The following is a 20660-nucleotide window of genomic DNA, read 5'->3' as shown; positions in this document are numbered from 1 at the left end:
CTCGAGCTCGAATCATTTCGAAGGAGTAGAAGAGGATGTTTCCCATGTTTCTGCTTTCTCAGAAGACGGCTCCAGCTGCAAAGAACGCAGCAATAGGAGGAGAGAAGATAAAATGTTCCCGAATGGAGGAGAAAAAACCTTTAAGTTTTATCTATAAGGGGAAAAATATGTAATTAAGTGTTAAAGGCCTCGTGCTGGAATGCAGACTGGCAGCGTGCCTGCCGTCAAATACACAATCAGATCCTCGAATGTTTTCTTCCCCTCTCGCCACACGCACTCTCCGATAAGTTTAAACCACAACTCAGACATGCAGAAGATTCACAACGCCTTTATTCAAAACTCGAAGGATAAAACCAGTTTCAAACAGCATAAAAGTGAATCTAGAGTCACACTTCTTCAGTCGGCACCTCCTCTCCACGGCTGGCACGAATACAGAAGCTGAAACAGACTTGAGACAAGGCGTGCCACAAATAATGCTTGTATGATTGGGGCTTTAAAGAATGCCACTGAGGCGGTGAAGCGCCTGTAAAAGACAGCAGAGCGTGTTCTGGTCGATGCTGAGGAGGAACAAAACACTTCCCCGACTTCACTGCTTCCAATAAAGCAGATCTGACGTGTTTTTTCTCCTCCCTCTCCAGCATAACAGGAAACAGCTATGAAAATATTAACCACTTTAATCCATTGTGTTGGTTAAACAGTTTCCATTTTATCTGACATTTTACACTAAAAAGACCTCCTGGGTGTTTTAAGTCCATTTACAATAGTGAAGACTAGAAATAACTATAAAAAGTAGCTTAGATAACCATAGTAAAAATGACACAGAGATTACAATCTATTAAACTTTTGAAAATTTAAAAATAAAGCTATGTGAAAAATGAAATATACTACAAAATATTTGATATAAAATGTATCTACTATATAAAACTCTTATACATGAAAAGATCAACACTATAGTGACATTGAAATAAGTAAACACTCTTACGTTGTCTCTGATTTTTAACTTTAGACTAGGCAACCAGCAAAAGGTTTGATAGTAAAATAAGAGATGCACCAATCAATAGCTTAAAGATCGGATCGACAATTTTTCCCCAACATATGAAATGCATTAAAACTAAGAATTTCCAACATTATCAGTCTACAAATGTATCAACCATCAGCATTAAGGCTGCTGCGTAAACAAGGACAAACGTGCAATGCATTCATTTTCTGTTGGGTTCAAAACTAAAACGAAAACAGCTGCTGCAGATATTTTTCTCTTTTATGTATTTAAATTCTTGGGGGAGTAAACGAATCTGAAACGGCAAGTCGAACCAGAAATTGCCATTAGCCGAAAAAAGCCTGATTGGTGCATCTCTAAATAAAATCTAAATGCTAAAGTTATGTTTGCAAACTCAAAGACATTTTTTGCAATACAATCCTTTGTTCAGAAAAAAAAACACATATTGCCTTGTCATCTTGCAGTTTCTGGTTCAGCCAGCTGAATCGTCCAACCAGTGCACAGGCAGAAAACTCATTAGTGAAGCTTGAAAGGTAAAACATTGGATAACATAAATTCTTATGCAATAACTTTCTAATTAATCAAAATTGCTAACACTGAAGGAATAACCGAATCGCAGCATCACTGTGGTCGCTGAGAAAGTATGTAAACACAAGGCGTTAATTATCAGTCATCTCTGTTAATCACCAATGCTGAGAATACCTAGTTACCTTTTAGATTTTTTACACTTTAGTGCGCACAGAGATTATTGTGGAAATGCTTTCAGTTTGCAAACAAAACTTTAAAACATTGTTTCGCTTCTGTTAAAAAAGTCACAATGAGATCCTAAGGTGGTGATCTAAAATATAAAATTAAATAAAATGTGCTCGATTTATGTCTGAAGTGGCAAAATTGAGTCAGAAGATGAGAAGATAACCACAGTTCTCGTGCCACAAGCCCTCTAAGGCCTTACCACAAGCCAAGGAAACCACACATCTATTTTTCCTCCGATTCATTTAAAGTCGGACGTTTGAAATCTAATTCAGAAAAATCTGCAAGAAAACAGTAAAGACTGGCTTGAAATGGCAAAGATCTCTGTGTCTTGCATAAAGATTGGTGATAGCCGCAGTATTTAGGGATTTATTTGTATCTCATTTGGCAACTCAATATGAGCATATAGCACAACAGAACTTTTCTTCATGCTCAGAAATAATTTATCTTGAGCTTGCGTAGACCCAGTCGCAGCATGCAGCCAAATCACCGACTTCCAGGTCATTAGGTCCAAATTTCAACTTCAGAGATAAATGGAGGGTTAGTTTTACCTGAGCGGGGGTTGGCTGTTTCTAATGCTATCAATAGTGAATTATTTCTTCACAAAGTAGTTGCATTAAATTCGTGTTACACTTCTCATCGACAACTCTGCAAATCTAAAACTATTCACGTTAAAAGGAGTTCTTAATAAAGCTGTGTTTGTCCCATTTTCTTGGAGTCTTTGATTCTTTGCTGCCGTTTTGCTTGTTGGTCACAGTGAATGGTTCGGGGCATCGCAGCTAGAGCTTTCTGTCTCGCAGGTCTTGTGAAGGAAAAACGCTGCTTTGGATTTAGCACCATTTCCACTTCAATCCATCTTTTGGAATGTCTCTAAGTGAACAATACTTGGTCTCATAAGCTTTTTTTTTTTTTAAGCAGGGTGGCAGGGATTACATCACTGAATGGCATACTTTGTCTCCAGTTCCTCGGCTGCCCGACTCAGGTGAATCTGTCTCAGTTTGTCTAAGAGCTCCTCCAGAAGCGGCCGGCGTACCATTTCCCCCTGTCCCACTCCGACTGCCCCCGAGCCCCTTTGGGCCCACACCCGCAGCATCTGGTAGTGAGCCTCCCGGCAGAACCTGTGGTCCATCTCTGCTTGCTCGATCTCCATATCCGTCACGCCGAGACAGCGCACCAGCTGCTTCACCTGATGCACGGGAACCAGATCCAGCACCGCGTAGATAAGGTCAGGGACTGCACAAGGGGGGATGGAGAGGAGCATAGGAGGGGAAATAAGAGTCAGCACAGTTGTTGTTTTTTCTGCATTTTATATGTTGAAGTCAGCAGATGCCGTCATAGACTTACTCATCGGGACGCAGTCAGGCAGCTTGGATAACTCCTGCTCACCCAGAGGGGCTTCAACAGCGGTTCTCAGACCGTTTTCCCCTGAATCCTCTCTAATGCTGACCAGAAAATCCTAGCAGACACGAGCAAAGCAAGAATTACTAACTACAAATCCACATCAAACTGATCAAAGTAGCCACTCACGGTGAGATCAGCATACCTTGCTATCTTCGTTTGACGGGCTGGGTGGATAGGAGGACTGACGCTGCAGCTTTCTCTTGATAAACGATTTTGTGGCCATGTAGGTGATAGAAATACCCAACGCCAGCACAACAAAAACCACAGCCACAGATCCAGCGATTAGATTTATGATTGGTGGATGATGATGGTCAGGACCTTAGTGAGGAACCAGAGATTAGTCGTTAAAAACCGACAAACGTATTTTTACATTGTTGTATCCGTGTTGTTGAAATTATTCCTCTAATCAAGTTCTTTCTATATACAATTAGATTTTTTTTATGTAAATATGCATGTTTTAGAAATAATTACAACATTACATTCATATGCACACAGTGGCTTGCAGATGTATTAATATCTGCAAAATATTTTCACTTATCTCACATTACAGCCAAAAAATCTGAAAGCATTTTATTGCGATTTTATGTGATAGACCAACAAAAAGAATGGGAAACTTTTGAAGTGAAAGAAAAATGACACATAAGAGTTCAACATATTTTACAAATACAAATCTTAAAAGGTGTATTTATGTCAAACACCCCTGGGTCAATACTTTATACACCGGAAAAAGGAAACTAAAAAGTTAAGCAAAACTTGTATTTTTTCTTGATTTGAGCAGGTAAATAACACTAATTACCAATATAATAAGTATTTTACCCCTAAAATAAGTTAATTAGGTATCCTTCGCTGGAAATAAGAAGATGAAGATGAATTGTTCCTATTTTAAGTGCAAAAGTCTTATTCCATTGGTAGTGTAGTCACTTTCCAATTTCAGCTGCACGTCTTTTTGGGTGGGTCTCTACCAGCTTTGCATTTCCAGAAAATACTAATATTTGCTCATTTTTTCTTTGATAAATAGCCCAAGCCAAGTCAGATTGGATGGAGAGCCTCTGTAATGAAATTGTGCTGCAGCAAAGTGAAAACAGGACTTCTTATGGCCTTCTTTCAACAACAGCCTTCTTCTATAAAAGACAGATTTGTTGAGTTCATGACAGAGTCGTCATGTTAACAGATTCTCCCGCCTGAACTGTGACTCTCTGCAGCTCCTCCAGAGTTACAACCGGCTGCTGCTCTTATTAATAGACATGTGGCCAGGTCTGTCAGTTCAGGTGGATGTCCGTGGATTGGCAGGATGGCTGTCGTGGAAAACTCTTTCCATTTCAGATAGTGGATTTAACATTAATCCATCAGTCACTCAATCTTGGGGTACTGTTTTAAAACCTAAGTCTGCTTTAACTTCTCCACAACTTTATCCATGACCTGTCTGCTGTGCTCCTCCGCCTTCACGATGCTGTTTCAGCACTCATGATGTACTCTAACAAACCCTTTGAAGCCTTCTCATTACAGCTACATTTATACTGAGATTAAACTACACACTGTTTAAATGAGTCAGCTATTTTTAAAGGAAAATGGTTCTAGTTAGCTTTATTTAGAGGTATCAGAGAAAAGAAGAAGGAAGATGCATTTAGGTGCCATTTTGTGTTGCGCTATCACATAAAATCCCAGAGAACACAGTGAAGTTTGTGGTTGTCATGTGTCAAAATGAGAAAAGGTCAAGTGATGTTATTGCACTGTACAACGCTGCGAGTAGCGACAGCGTTTGTCACAGGTTTGCTGCTGCTGCGACTTTAGAAAAGAGAAGTGCCGCCGCCACAAAACTGCCCGCTGTCCTTTCTGAGAATGCTCAGAAAGGACAGCGGGCAGTTAACTACAAAGGACTCACAGTTCAAGGAGACTGCTTATTCCCAAAAGTGCACCTTTTGGGATTTTTTTTATTGAACTTTAAAAGTCACTGTGCCTCAGAAGTCAAAAAAGCAGAAGAAAATGGGATTTTGTGTGAAGTCGGGAAGCAGTGTTACTCATAAACATCACTGTGTTCCTGTTGTTGGTGGAGAAAGAAGTGGCCTGGTTGATGCTCACCTTTTGTCTGAACAGGAGTTGAACAGTATTGTGCGCACTCCGCAGTACAACTGTGAAGAACAAAGGGGATGTTTGACAACTCTGAGGGGGGAAGTAGCACATCTTTAGAGGAAGTGATTAACATAAAGGCTGACTTGCTTTTATAACCTCAGCTCTGCATGTACACTTTCAAAGACAACACTTGACAAATTCATGCCAAACCAAACTCTACTAATCTAGAGCAAATAAGGCTGGATATAGAAAATGATGCAAAGATCTGTAGACATAATAAAGTTAAATTGCCTGAAAGTGATTTAAATTCCCTTTATCTTCATCAAATGTTTTATTTAATAATTAACATAGAAGGTCCAAAGTGATCGTAAACATAGCTTTTTAAGAGCACATGAATATTTTTAATACATTAGTCAGTTCTTAAATGTAGAGCTTACAGACCTGGGACAAGTATCTTTAAGATTATGATATTTAAAAATCTTTTCTTGAATTTAGGATACTGGAATTCAAATATTAGGTACAAAACTGTGAGGGTGTGAATGCGTGTGTGAATGGGTGAATGACTAAGACTGTAGTGTAAAGCTCTGGAGGTCGTCAAGACTAGTTAAAGCGCTACACAAGTACAAACCATTTACCAAAACCAAAAAAATAAATCAAAATAAAAAATTACTTTGCTATGGATGTCTGTTTTTTTTTTAACTAACCAGAAATACTATTTTAACACTGAGCTCTTTTTGTAAGGGCTTGAGAAATGCCAGTGAGCAACTTTCAGTGTGTCATAACTTCTCCTGTATTGCCAACAAATGGAAATGTTGAACAAAGTCGGACGTGAGTTGGAAGTTTCAATTCTACAAAATCGACTTCCCCAAACGAACGTGTTAAAAGAAAAACAACCAAAAAAAAATCTCATCACAGACAGAAGGATGTGAACAAAGGGTGCTCACATGAAGCACGGGTAACTCACCTGGTGCAGGGTTCACACTTGTCCCTCACTCTGTAGTAGTTCTCCTTACATTCACACTCAGTGTTCCTTTCATGTGTGCCTGCGCAACACAAGTTTTTATTTGAAACGGTTAAAAGATGGACCATCAAATGAGAGCAAGTTTAATATAGAATCCAAAAAAAAAGGGGTTAAGACTCACATGGCTTTACTTCGTTCTCATTAATTCCACATGTTTTACATTTCTTACATTCGTATGTTTCGGAATCAATGTTATCTTTATAGTAGCCGTCTTTACATCGACAAATAGTGTCTTGTTTACCGCTACACTCCGAGAACTCATATTCATTCCTTTTTGCTGTAGAAAGACACACAAGATTAAAATAAGAGACAATTGAACCAAAGCTGAATGCTATTCCACATACACTATGGTAGAAAAAGCAATTGTTGCTTTACGTTTGCACTTCCTGCATCTTCTGCAGGTGGGGCTGGAGTTCATTTGGTCGGAGAATTCACCCTTACTACATTCTGTGCAATTAGATCTCTGGCCGACAGCATGGCATTTTTCTACCAGCTTATAACCTGAAAAAAAAAAAAAAAAAACTCAAATCACATTTTAGGATTTTTTTATTTTATGTATTTGCTTTCATCATGGTGGGTTATGTGCTACTGTAAAGAATACCGGCATGGCATCTGATGCAACATATTCCCTCTTCAGTCTTATACTCGTCGGATCGACATGGCTGTTCTTCAAGCTGTAGTATCGTCAACACGGGGACGCTCATTAACTAAAATAAAGAACATATAACAAGCACAAATTATCATGCCGAATTTTCCAGAAGAGTGCAACTTCTTATATTTTATGCGCTTGTAGCTGCTCTCACCATAAGCAGCAGTAAGGTGAAACGACATCTTCCTTGTTTTCCTATGCCCTCCATAATTCATTGGATTTAATTCAATCCATCTGACACCACCTGAAAGACAAACAGCCGGTAAATGACACCGACAATGCAAACTGTCATGTTGCGCTTTAAATTAATCATTAAAACTGTTTGCTCTGGAAATCTTCAGTTGAACATTAATAAAAAAAAAAGTATGTAAACACATCTCCATGTGTTTCGTGTTTAACTCATGAACTGCTTTTAATTTGTGTTGCTTTTTCATCTGCGTTTGAATACCAAGTGGGTAAACATCTGGCGACCATCAAGCCTCCTGAATCATCCCCTAACTGACTGTTCCTCTGGGAACATTTCTTTAAAAAGACAGAAATCTTCTTATGCAGCTTGCTCCTGCTTTTCAGTCATATTTTATCGGCCTATTTCATCCAGTCGAATGTTTTAACTCCCTCAATTGTTAGCCTACTGTGTTTTAAAAATGTTATTGTTTTCTTTGTTCTTGTTTTGTTTTATCAAACAGGTCTCTTTTTAAAAATGACATCTTGGATCCGAAAGAGAATACTTATAAAAAAAATTAAGGTTAGGTAACATAAAAGATAAAAATATATTAACCTGTCACAAGCTACCCGACCTCAGGCAAGTTAATGTTACGTTCCTTGTACATAACATGATCAGCGCAATGCTGTAACTGTGCATTTAAACTGGGGGATGGGGGACTCATTGGGAAAGCATAAATCACCCACTTTATGGTCTCTTAGGTTTGGTTACGTTTTTTTAGATCTTGTTTTAAACATTTAAGTTACAATAACCAGCTGACATGTTACTAATATTTTCAGGTCTTAGGGAAAATAGTCAGACTAAAAAATGTTCCCGTTAGTTAAGGGATAGTTCAGCATTCCTGAGGGGAAGATTTGATAAAATGTTTCAAACCATCAATATCTCACCCGATGATATAACTTTCTTGCCATCTTTTCTGAGCATAAAACCCATTTGAGTTCCCAACAGCCGAAACTAAGAACTCATCCAAGAGGAAGCAGGACTTGTATTTTAGTCACCCAAACTAATATGTATTAGTTTGGGTGTATGTATGTATGTATGTACAAATGTATACAATGTATATGCACGTTTATACGAGTAGGTACGTATGTATGTAGGCGCATAGATATATGTATATATATATATATATATATATATATATATATATATATATATATATATATATATATATATATATATATATATATATATATATATATATATATATATATATATATATAGATAGATAGATAGATATAGAACACTAAGAATGTAAATGAGACATTTACATTCCTATTTCCTTTTTTGTATTCTTATTTTTTTGGTATTCTTTTTGACCCATTGTATATATGAAGACTCACTGTATATAACTGAATGCACCTTCCCTACTCTGCACCTTCTTGTATGAGCCGATGTGACGAGTGAATTTCTCCATTGTGAGAGCAATAAAGACTATCTTATCTTATCTCTTATCTTATCTTAATATTCAGGACAATGTAAACATTGGTGAAATAGCATTATGTTAATTAGGGCTGGACGATAATTCAACAACAATATATATTGATCGACAGACATACATCGATGACAGGAAAAAAAAGGTAAATAAAAAGTTCTATAGAATAACAGTTCTCCTTCCTTTTGCATTCTAGCCTTGTAGGTTAATATTACAGTTGTTACATTCTCCCAACCAATCACAACGCAGACCCAGGAACTAAGCCCCGCCCCCTTCAAAGAGTTCAGAGAGAACGCGTTCTTTTTTTCTTTTTTAAAAAGTTGCAGTTTTGGTAAAAAGTTGGTTGAATAAAGGTTTGAGTTTGATATCAGTGTTTGTGTGTTCTTTGTCTAAAAATAGGTCGCTAAACAACAGCATAAAATGGCCAGGGCTGCACTTAAAATATATGTTTTGAATTTGTTGATAATTATCGATATGGATCAATATGACTTCTATTTTTTGGATATGCTTTTTTTCCCTATATCGTCCAGCCCTAATCTTAATCAATGACAACGGTTGCACATTCTCTGGGACTAATCCAAAAGTCCCCATCCACTGACCTGCTCTCAACTGTTCACCATCAAATTATGGAACAACCCCAATTTTCTGTTGGTTTCCGGTCCGTCGGGCCCCGGCAGGGCCATGCTCTACTATTGCAACCGTGGCAAACAGGAAAAAGAGCGGCAACAACTTCTGGTTTGTCAAAGTTAAATGGTGTAAACCAATTTTTTTTTTGTATTCACAATAAAAATGTAACCACTGGATGCAAAACACTCTTTTTGCACCAAAAGAGGAAGCAGATTTGCCGTTTCAACATTTGATTTGAAATGTGGTAATCTTTACATAGATTTGCATTCTGCTTGTAATGACGATGTTCGCACATGCTTTCCTCAGGCTACAAGACACTTCAGAGTGGAGCTATACGGCGTAACTGCGGCTGTAGCATGCTTTGCTTTTCACGGACTTGCGGTCGCGTTCTGGAAAGGAACAGACGCGTACAGGAGTGGAGGATGTGGAATTACGGCGGTAGAGACGGGGTCAGGTAGCCTGACCAGGCTCCATATGCCCCAGCCTAAAACAGACCGGACCAATCACAGAGTGGGAGGCGGGACTTTACGATTCGTCACTCTCAGCAGCAGAATTGCCCATAATGCAGCAGCGCTTTTCTCTAACCATAATAGTCAAGATGCATACGGATATTTGTGTTGCTTTGTGCCTTGGAAAATTAAGAAAGAAGCTACATGTGAGTTACTTTTTAGATAAAAGCAGCAAAAATCATTTAGTGGAGAGTTTGCTTGACGGCATGACATGTTTCACTGCCTACAAATTAAAAAACAGCACATCGCTTAGAGCTTTTTGCATCACATCTGTAGTTATCTGACTAGTGCTAACCTGTTGACGCTGACCCTGTTAGTCCCGCCTTTGAAATCGAGCTCTATCATCTCCTTACCAGACTGATATGCCGTGTATACGGCGTAAGGCAGTCTGGCTGACCAGGCTACGGGTGAGGAGCTCTGTTAACCGGGAGGGGGAGCTCAAAGTAGAGCCTCTGCTTCTCCACATCGAAAGGAGTTTGTTAATGTGGTGTTTTGGATATCTGATCAAGATGCCCTCTGGGTTCCGCCCTCCAGTGGTTTTCAGGGAACCTCCCACTGGGAGGAGACCCTGGGGAAGACCCAGAACTCGCTAAAGCCGCCCTCTGTTCCTGGGAACACCTTTGGATCCCACAGAATAAGCTAGAGGGTGTCGCTGAGGAGAGTAACATCTGGGTTTCCCTACTGGACCTTGCGACCAGATCTCAGATAAGGGGCAGAATTGATGAACTGATTATCCAATAAAAAAGTGAGTTTTGGGTTAATGGTTCTTAAAATAGCATCTTCTTTAAGATGGTAGAAGCCAGCATTAGTCTCTGCCCCACTTGGTCTAGGGCAGGGGTCACCAACATGGTTCCCGCAGGCACCAAGTAGCCCGCGAGGACCACATGTGGTGCCCACGAGCCTGCTCTAAAAAGTCACAATCCACCAGTGAGCTGCATCTAAAACTTTATTTGATTCCATTACTCTTCCTGTTTAATCACACTTGCATTTATATAGATTTAAAAATTACAATGTCTGTAACAAAGCATGAAAAATATGTTTATTTTACATAAAGTTAAGGTGAACTCTGGTAGCCCTTCGTATGACACAACACCAATGAAGTAGCTCTCAGTTTCAAAAAGGTTGGTGACTTCTGGTCTAGAGGTTAACATCATCCACCGGGACCAACTAAGATGGATTTATACAGAATGAAGATGCTAAAGTTTTATCCCCAAATCCCAAAAAAAATCACTTCAGTTAACTCAGTTTTGCTTTACAATGAGGAGCTAAACCTTTATGACCTGAAATAACCAGAGCACACATGATGAACCAAGTTTTGGTCACAGCAGAGTTTTTTTTTTTTTTAAGTCAACTCTAAGCACTTGGTTATTTGGTACTCGAATATAAAGTGCAGCAAAGTCTTAAGAAGAACTGCAAAGTTTTTTGGTCCCAAATTAGTCATTTCAGGGTAATTGCTGTGAAACACATGCTTGGCTGACTCCCTATTACTATTAACTTGTTACTCGATAAACTGGGATTACTCAAAGAACCACTTCAATCCATTCAAAGTCTTTGTTATTTTCTCTAGAAACAGAGGGAGCACTTAGACCAAATAAAAACTGATGACCACTTGAATACGGTGTTGTATTTGATTAATTTGAGGTGTTTTTTTGTTGTTGTTTTTTTTAAATCGCTAATCGGACAACAAAACAATATACACAGAGCATGCCCCCACTAATGTATACAATATCCCCGCCAGTAAGTGCAATATGATGAGGTTATGTGCAGTTAATTTCTATTCAATATGCATTATTTATATTTTACTCCAAATACTGATCTCTTTTCTGACCTACAACTTATTTTCTTGTATTTTTCTTATATTTCTATTTTCTTGTTGATAAGCTATGACATATTTTACTTGAGGCCCACTCTGTTATTATTTTTATCGTTTTATTTCTCAGTCCGGGAACCAATGCAACTTGGCTGTAATGCTGACAACAGTGCGCAATGACAAATAAGCTTCTTATCCCAATAAAACTACCTCGGAAGTCAGAGAACCAAACAAGGTTTAAAGTGAACCTCATTCACAGGTTTAACCACGCAGGTGTAGCAGGCTATTGATGCTGATTTCTACTGAAAATGTTTGGTTTCCGGACCCTAGACATAAAACGTTTTAATGTGGAGATCAACTGTCAGACACTTTCTGCTGCGCCACATTTTGGCAGCGTTCACTTCCCTGTGGCGCTACTCCAAGATCGCACTCTGCCCTGGTTTAAACTTTTATCACAACAAAACAACTTGATTTTTTTTTTTTTTTTTTTAGATTAGCACATTAAAGCTCACAACATAAACAAAAAAAAAAACTTGCCAATATATACATCCGCACGAATTGTAGCTTTAATCCCCTCTTGTTTCGGTTTGCGCACCACGCAACGCCCACTGCACCTTCAGAGATGAATCTGATGTTCCCACAGACGTGCAGAAATATTTTACCCCGACTTACCTGAGGAGCTTTACTCAGGGCGACGGGTCCCTCAACGCTGACATGCCACAAACCAGAGATCGGTCTTTGGTTTTCATTAAAAATGCCTTTTCTGCTTTATTCGCCCTGAACGCTGAGCGGTTCTCGGCGCCGCAGCTCGGGTCGAGGATGAGGAGGCGGGTTTAACCGGGAAGTGGCTGCGTCACGAGCGCATTTCAAGGAATAGTGAGACAGTTGGGCAAGAAGGCACACGGGGGCAAGAAAACAACCCCGAACGTGTCTGTGCGGTGGCTACAGGCGCCGTAGCTTGCGCGGCAGTTTCACAGCGACTGTCGCATAACTGCACATGATAAAAATGAAAAAAATTAAATAAAAAAAAACATGAAAATGATGGACTGAAAATATAAATGTCAAATGTCAGTGACCCCCCCCCCCCCCCAAAAAAAGGATCAGAAATACTTTCATTGTGACCTCTTCTCATTTTGTGCCCTTTGGGAATTTAGTGGTTATTTTACAAATTTGGTCAGAAAAAAAAAAAAAGTTGAAATTTACTGACTTCATTAAAATGAATTCCTACAACTGCATTTACATCTGTGATAATTACAACACAAAAAGTTGTATATTTCAGTTATCGCTGTTAATTTTGATGATAATGGCCTTATCATCGTTAATGAAAACTTAAAATTCACTCCATCTATACCTATTTATCCAGGGGTCGCCTCCAGCCGGCATAGGGCAAGAGTCAGGGTACGACCTGGACTGGTCGCCAGTCCTTCACAGGGCAAACAGCCATGCACACACTCACTCCTAAGGCCAATTAACCTAACAGTGATGTTTTTGGACAGTGGGAGGAAGCTGGAGTACCCAAAGAGAACCCGCACCTGCACAGGGAGAACACGCAAACTCCATGCAGCAAGACAAATCTGACACATCCCCTTCTTGCTACAAGGCAGCAGTGCTACCCACTTCCCCAAAGTCCGGGATTTCTAATTATATATAAAAACAAGTTTAATATGTTATTTTTATGGGCCCATTATGGTCTGCACAATATGGGAAAGACTACCTAAGGGGGGTTGAAACCAAGCATAATTGTGCACAAGCAAAGGGATGATTGAGATTCACAAATGCAGCCTGCAGGTGGAGTCAGTGCTGCAAGAGCAAGAGCCAACACACACAGGCACATCCAGAACTCTGGCAGCCTGCAACTGTTCTGTCTCTTGTGTCAATCCAATCCTGAACCAGAGAACATGTCAGATTTGCCTTACTTGGTGTGCACTAAAGAGGGGGTAAAGGGGAATGGACCATTTGCCAGTAGTCCAAAACTCTTCTCAGATTAAGGTAAATTCAACATTTCACTTGGAAATCAAGTTCCCAGACACCCGAAAAAGAGCGGATAGGCACAGACTCCTAGCCTCGTGAGACAATCCTGATCTCGCGAGCTTTCAATGCGGAGCAAATCTATCTGGCGGAGTCAGGTAAACAGACTCCAGGCTGCTTGAGGTTCAGCATAATGTTTCCTCTGACAGTGATGATGCGGGGCGCCATGTCATCTGCTGGTGTTGGTCCACTGTGTTCTTATCTAGTCCAAAGTCAACGCAGCCATCTGCCAGGAAATTGTGGTGCACTCCATACCTCTAACGACAAGCTTTTTGGTGATGCTGATTTCATTTTCCAACAGCCACTTGGCACCTGCCAGAAGTACCAATGTCTGCTTGATGGCTTTGATTCCACTGGACGTGATCTGTGACCAAACCCCTCTGATCTAAAAACCCAGGTAGGATTTGTCTGTGAGTGTTGTCAATCAGAAAATAAGAAACAGCAGCGCACTGCAAATCATTTTATTTATATAGGTCTAATGCACAAGCAGGTCAGTGCAAATGCTTTTTAAAAGAAAAAGAGGTCCAATTAATTTCCAATTACACAAAAACACAATTAATCAAATTTATATCAACACAACACAATCATTTAGACGTAGCAGATCCTAAGTGTAACACATAACAATGCAGACGAGATGATTAAAGCTACCTAGACTTCCTGAACAGCTGAATTTTTTAAAATTAAATCAAAATAATTTAATACCTACAATCTGTATGTCTGTATGTAAAACCATCTGTATGATGTGTATATGGGTTTCACTTTATGGGTTTATTTGTTGAATTTAAACAACTTTTAGTGAAATTCTACTTCATTCACTTGAACCTATAGAACATTGACTCATCTTTCAGTTATGTTATATATATATATATATATATATATATATATATAATATCAGATAATATAGAAAATAAACTATTTGTGGCCATATTTCAGTGTTTCAAGGTTAGAGCTTATCTGCTGCTTGCGTCTGAGCTGCAGTCACCGCCCATGCAGACATGCTTGCAAATACATCTCAACAACATTATTCATCTTCAATGGTCTCTTTTGAGACGAAATAATGGAACCTGACCCTTGTTTCCCCTTGAGTTTAATACATCTATGTTAAAACTCTGTGAGAAATGGCTACTAAGTGATAGACTTAACCGCAAGCGCCCCCACAAACCAAATTATGCCCCATGGAACAGTGGATTGACTCTGCCTGTATGAGACCGCCACCTTCAGGAGGCCAGATTGTTCACATAATGATCATTTGAATTTAATCGCTCATTTATCTCTTTATTTAGTTGGTTCGTTATTTCATTAGTTAGTTATCTATTTATCTGTTTCAGTTGTTTTGCAACAGTTTTCCCCCTTTTATAATACATATTATGCTTTTAAATGTCCATCCCTCACTCAAGCCCAACCCTTAACCTCTTTGTGTATGACAACATCATGGCAACACAGAAATTATTATGTGACTTTGATGTCCCCACCTCCAAGATTATCAGTGGCCCCTCCATCAGGCCAGCTCTCTGAAAACGTGCTGTTGGTGCCTATATTTCATGCACTTGAAGCTGTTCTCACCATAAGCAGCAGTAAGGTGAAACGACATCTTCCTTGTTTTCCAATGCCCTCCATAATTCATTGGATTTAATTCAATCCATCTGACACCACCTGAAAGACAAACAGCCGGTAAATGACACCGACAATGCAAACTGTCATGTTGCGCTTTAAATTAATCACAGAAAAACTGTTTGCTCTGGAAATCTTCAGTTGAACATTGATGAAAAATAAAACAATAGAGGGAGTGGTGGCCTTGTGGTTAGAGCACAGAGCTTCAGTCCCAGAAGTTCTGAGTTCAACTCCCACAAGATGCCATTATGGGTCCCTGAGCAAGACCCTTAACCCCCAATTGCTTCCCGGGCGCCGCACAGTGGCAGCCCACTGCTCCCCAAGGGGATGGGTTAAGATGCAGAAGTGAATTTCTCCATTGAGAGATCAATAAAGTTCTATTATTATTAATTAATGCAAACACATCTACTTGTGTCTCGTGTTTAACTCATGAACTGCTTTCAATTTGTGTTCATTTATCTCTTTATTTAGTAGGTTAGTTATTTCATTCGTTAGTTATCTATTTATCTGTTTCAGTTGTTTTGCAACAGTTTTCCCCCTTTTATAATACATATTATGCTTTTAAATGTCCATCCCTCACTCAAGCCCAACCCTTAACCTCTTTGTGTATGACAACAGCGTGGCAACACAGAAATTATTACGTGACTTTGATGCCCCCCCCCTCCAAGATTATCAGTGGCCCCTCCATCAGGCCAGCTCTCTGAAAACGTGCTGTTGGTGCCCCTGGATACAGCTGAAGTAGAAAGCTTTTTATCAACAACCGGATGCAGAAGCATTATAACCTTTCTCACTGTAAGGATCAATGGCAATGAGCTTTGCTCTACTGAATTCCTCCACATCCATCAATCTCTGTAATGAGAGGTTGGTGACCTCCACCCTGCCATATAACTCTGCTCTCTGCTCTCTGCTCCATGGACTTCTCTTCCAGACAGTACAAACACGCCTTGCATGACTCTTTTCTTTCCTTGGAACTACAGCTCTATTTTTTTTTTTCTTTTTTTCCTTACACAAACGCGCGCTTGAGACAAGAACTTCCAGTCTTTCGTAGATGGAGACCGGTTTAAGTTGCTCCAGCAGCAGGGGAGTCATTGTAACTGAATACACTTTCACAAGTTAGTACAAGTTGGTGCAAAGTCTGAACTCATTCAGCCTGCCGGTAAGTATCATTCACCCAGATCAAATCTCTTTGTTCACTAAACGTTTGTTGGTTTTCCGCGTGTATAAATAGATTCTCCAAAATAAAAGGCCCAATGTGAAGGATTTAGGGACATCTTGTGACGAAGTTGGGGTACTGCAATTTCCTTAATACAGCTCGCCCCACATTTGGCGTTCATGCTTAAGAGTGACTTGTGATGCTGGCTGTAGAAGTGAGGAGTTTGTGCACATACGGAAAGATGCAGCCAAATCAAATTAATATTCTGTATTTCAAAAATGGCTCTATATGATTGCATAATTGTCAAATGTGCATTTTGATCAAAGAAAGGTTTTGAGTCGTTGGCGACACCAATGCAAAAAAAAAAAAAACATTTAAAAAATGGTGAAAGGTCAAACTTTAGTCAAATTCCTTTGGTATATGTTTTACCCCATCAGCACACCGTGCACAAGGTTATTATTACGCATTTTCTAACACACATTGTTATTCAGCAGCACAAAAAGAAGAAGAAGAAGAGCTTCCTCGGAGAAACCACATCCTTACTGAGCAGACAGAGAAACGTTTCTTCATCTCGGCTCTTCCTTTAGTTTCACGTTAATCACCTGTTTGCGTATGGGCACGCTGTATGCTTTCAAAGTAAAAAAAAAAAATGGTTTCCCACCCAGTCACGCTTTAAGGAAGTTGTGGGGGACTGGTGTAATAAAAAAAAAAAAAACAGTGGCTTACGATGACTGTTTACTTTACTACAGAAATGTCAACATGTTCCTGGCAAAGCGTAATCTTAAATTCTGTTCAAACCTACAAATCCTTACGGTCAAGCAGTTGGTAATACTGAAATACCAAGATCAGTATGAGCTGGTTTGCTCTCAGTCACTTGGGAGCTATTTGATGATCAGTCATCGCTGATCCACTCATCTCTTTACCCCAAAATGAGTGTTACTGTCGGCGTGGAGCCACAGAGCCCCCTAGGCAGCCCCTTTAAAACTTTTTAGGCCACGGTTCTTGGTTGAACGAAGGTCACGTGTGGTGGCCTGGCTTCTGAGAAAGATGAGCTCACACATGCTTTCCTCTTCTTCGGTTGAATGAAGTTGGTTTAGTTAGCAGCACTAGCACCAAAAAAAAAAAAGAAAAAGAAAATGACTCTGGCAGTCATCTGAAAAGTTGCCACAAAGCATAGTTTTCAGGAAGGGTGTGGCCATAGATGAAAGTCAGGAGGCTGCTACTGCTCAACTCCGGAGATTCTCACACCTACCATGAGTTGCTCCGTCATTGAAGGAAGTTCAGTGGTCACCATGTGATCATTGCACTCTGTGGAGGATTTGCTTCTTATGGGCGGTAACTCACAGGCTCTCATTTTCTGCACCTGCTGTGTGCTAGTTAGAGTTGGAGCCGGTTGATGGAGTCACAGGGAGAGAGGGGGGTGACTGAATCCGAAACAATTATCACCAGTTTACTGCGGGACTAATGAAGAGATTACTAAAGACGAAGCAGCGAGGCTCAGCTTGCCAAACAAGGGGATACTTAATATTCAGTTTAGGAGAGTGAGGTCAGACAAGACTTATAAAGCTACAAAACAGAGAAGTTTCACAAATGACAAACTGGGCCTTAAACAGTCTCTTATTGACGGACAGTAATTCAGAACCAGGTTTGCCTTTTAGTAGGCATAACCTGTTCCAATGTAGACATAGTTACTCATCGTTTCAGGTTCGTTACAAATTTCCATCATGCTGTTACAACGGTCTGGAGTCCTCACAAAAGTAGTAGTAATTGTTAAACTTTTACATATTTGGCTGCGTAGCAACAATAAATCTATTTGAAGGGCATTTTCTGTGACATAGATGGTCTGCAAAGGTTTTTCCAAATAAAAATCTGAAAAGTACATATATACAGTATGTTGACCATGCCAACATGTATGTGGGCCCCAGATGTATAATTCTGCATTGCCTGCATCACTACTAAGTGAGCCTAGGCTACCCAAAGGCTTCCTGAATGGAGCCCACTTTGGATGTGCAAGTACAAATATGTTAGAAAAATCAGTTAGGAAGACTATTAAAGGATAGTGGATGGATATTAAGAACATAAATTTAAACTGGGCAATACACCAGAAGTCTCAAAGCCAAAACAAATAAACTTAGAAACAGCTTCTTCCCAAGAGCTGTTAGGGCAATTGCCCCTTCATGGGAGACTGCAGTTCAATGCTTTAAAATCACCCCACTTTTACTAACCTGCCATATATTACAATCACCTTAATGTTATTGCCTACTGCACACTATTATCTCAGAAAATCTAAATGCACATTGCTGTAAACAAAGCCTCAATCATTATTGTTCAATAAGCCCCTTACTACCTCATTATCTGTTCTCTGTGACTTTCCTCAACGCTAATAAACACTGTAACCCTTGTTCATTGCCTGTTTGTCGGTTTTTGGGTTCACATTATGTGTTCACATTATGTGTAATGTGAACCCAAGTGGCCAAAGAGAAATTGCACTGCGGTAACACGCGGTGACAATAAAAAATACTCTTGACACCTAGAACCGTACGGTTCCCATTATTTACCTAAAGCCGTCTTATATCACACCTACAGACTCATTCAATAAATTTGAGTATTGCTGAAAGCTAATTTATCTCTGTAACTCAATTCACTGAGTGAAACATATTATATAGATTAATTACACACATACTGACGTTTTGAAGCCTTCATTACTGTCAATTATGATGAGTTCCTGCTTACAGCTAAAGAAAACCCGACATTTAAGATTAGAAAACTACATGCGACTGTCACCAGTTCAAACCATCAAAAGTGCAAAAGAAAAAAAAAAATCTTATTCTAGGAACTTCAGCTACATCTTGAGAATAAAGTCACAATATTAGGAGAATAAAGTCATAAAATTACAAGAATAAAGTTGTATTTTTCTAACCATGCTAACAAAAGGTTGGGTTTGTACTGCGTCCTCTCCCGGGACATCCCAGGTCTCCACTAAGTGTGGAGCCCAAACCTGCCCCCCAAAAATGGCCGAACAGGGTGGATTGGGACGCTCTGCGACCTGGAGGGGTCAGGGTGTGAAGTGCCTCCTTTAGATTTAAAGGGACAGCGCCAAAACGAGTTGCTCTCAGACGCACCTCAGAACAGGGGCAAAAAGGGGGAACGTGGGGGCCACAATAACAAGGAATTCACTTCAGAACATTGCACTTGTACTTTATACAGACCACAACTGAATTATTTCAATGTGAAAAGGAAGAACTGAGAGCCTGCTATGTTCCCTTTAAGAATCAGATACAAAGCCTCTGTTTTTTTCTGCGTTTTAGGGGCAAAATGTTTAAAAATCTTTAGTGAATAAGAGCCAATGTGGCATTGAAACGTTCTCAAACCACAGGCAATTAACTGCATACAGATCATTGCAAAAGGTGTATCTGTGGTAATAACGGCAAAGAGACATAGAATAAAGCACTTACTCGTATATCTTTTGAAGCCAAGCAATGTCGTTCTTGAAAATGTAAATTATTTCTTGACAAGTTTTAACTAAGCTTTAAACCCTGTTTTAGCTTCCTGTTTTCCTGAGTAACCTCATACATTCAACTAAGTAGATTGTGTTCTTGTGATTGTGTTCTCATGAAAAATGTTGATTATATAGTTAAGGCTTTTTAAACAGAAGTCAGGAAAGTTATGTTTGTAAGTCAGCCAAGATGAAAATGTTAGATCAAGAAATGGCCAACAAACTTGCATGACTTCCCTTTGCAACAAATCCACCACAAGTGTCATAAGACAGCTACTGATCGATAAAATCATTCCAAACAGAAAGATAAAATTCAGTTTACTCAGAATATACTATTCAAGATTTTTTTTAAAAGAAACTGAATTTCATATTTATGTACTTAACTGTCTCAGCATTTATGAACTAAGGTTAATCAAATAGAATAAAACTTTAATAATAGGGATCACCCCACTTAGTAACTAGGTGAGCTTTCCTCTGTCCAGGCCTGTGACACGTAAAGCATGACAATGTTAGAGCATTTAGCTGCTATAACTCTCTGTATCTAGATGGGAATGTACTGTGTGTATATATAATTAATAGCTACTTTTGTAATGATGTAAAATATTGTTTTTGTCTGTTTGTATATCAGATTTCATCGCTTTTCCACAGCGATGATATTCGCTCAGTAGTGTCAACCTCGATTAGACTCCATATTCACTAATTGCACATCACCTTAAAAACAAGACAAGGACTGTGAAGTGTGGAGGTTAAACATTGCAGTGGAAGGTGTTTTTTATAGGCAGGGAATGGATTTCATATGATGATTTCAACATGTGAAACAAGGAGAAATGTACATAGAGGCTCTCTTGATTAGATTCTGAAGAAACGAGGGTGAATTTTTTTT

The 20660-nt window shown here is 39.4% G+C and overlaps 2 protein-coding genes across 2 annotated transcripts in view; one reads left to right on the top strand and one right to left on the bottom strand.

The window, feature by feature from the left end:
* Positions 1-312: 312 nt before the first annotated feature.
* Positions 313-12425, bottom strand: tnfrsf1a (tumor necrosis factor receptor superfamily, member 1a). The gene is made up of 10 exons (XM_012870340.3): positions 12162-12425; positions 7043-7132; positions 6841-6946; positions 6615-6740; positions 6361-6516; positions 6183-6261; positions 5228-5277; positions 3291-3466; positions 3092-3203; positions 313-2980 (listed from the first exon to the last, which is right to left on the bottom strand). The coding sequence occupies exons 2-10, from the start codon at positions 7094-7096 to the stop codon at positions 2682-2684; spliced, it is 1158 nt and encodes a 385-aa protein (XP_012725794.2). The 5' UTR covers positions 7097-7132; positions 12162-12425; the 3' UTR covers positions 313-2681.
* A 1247-nt stretch (positions 12426-13672) lies between these two features.
* The window catches only part of cd27 (CD27 molecule), a 19804-nt gene continuing 12816 nt past the window's right edge, over positions 13673-20660 (top strand). The window contains exon 1 of the mRNA XM_021320371.2: positions 13673-13914. The gene's annotated coding sequence lies outside the window, so the exon portion shown is untranslated. The remainder of the gene's footprint in view (positions 13915-20660) is intronic.

The sequence above is a fragment of the Fundulus heteroclitus genome, chromosome 3 (assembly GCF_011125445.2).
Source record: "Fundulus heteroclitus isolate FHET01 chromosome 3, MU-UCD_Fhet_4.1, whole genome shotgun sequence".
Lineage (NCBI taxonomy): Eukaryota > Metazoa > Chordata > Actinopteri > Cyprinodontiformes > Fundulidae > Fundulus > Fundulus heteroclitus.
The sequence above is the reverse complement of the archived record's forward strand: the minus strand, read 5'-3'. Positions and strand labels throughout refer to the sequence as shown.

What these genes read in the sequence shown, in the direction of transcription:
- tnfrsf1a (XM_012870340.3), bottom strand. Translation starts at nt 7,096, where the DNA reads ATGGAGGGCATAGGAAAACAAGGAAGATGTCGTTTCACCTTACTGCTG. An exon ending in AAGATGCAGGAAGTGCAAAC is followed by an intron (nt 6,517 to 6,614) that starts GTAAAGCAACAA and finishes GTCTTTCTACAG; the next exon opens with CAAAAAGGAATGAATATGAG. An exon ending in GCCTGACTGCGTCCCGATGA is followed by an intron (nt 2,981 to 3,091) that starts GTAAGTCTATGA and finishes CCCCTTGTGCAG; the next exon opens with TCCCTGACCTTATCTACGCG.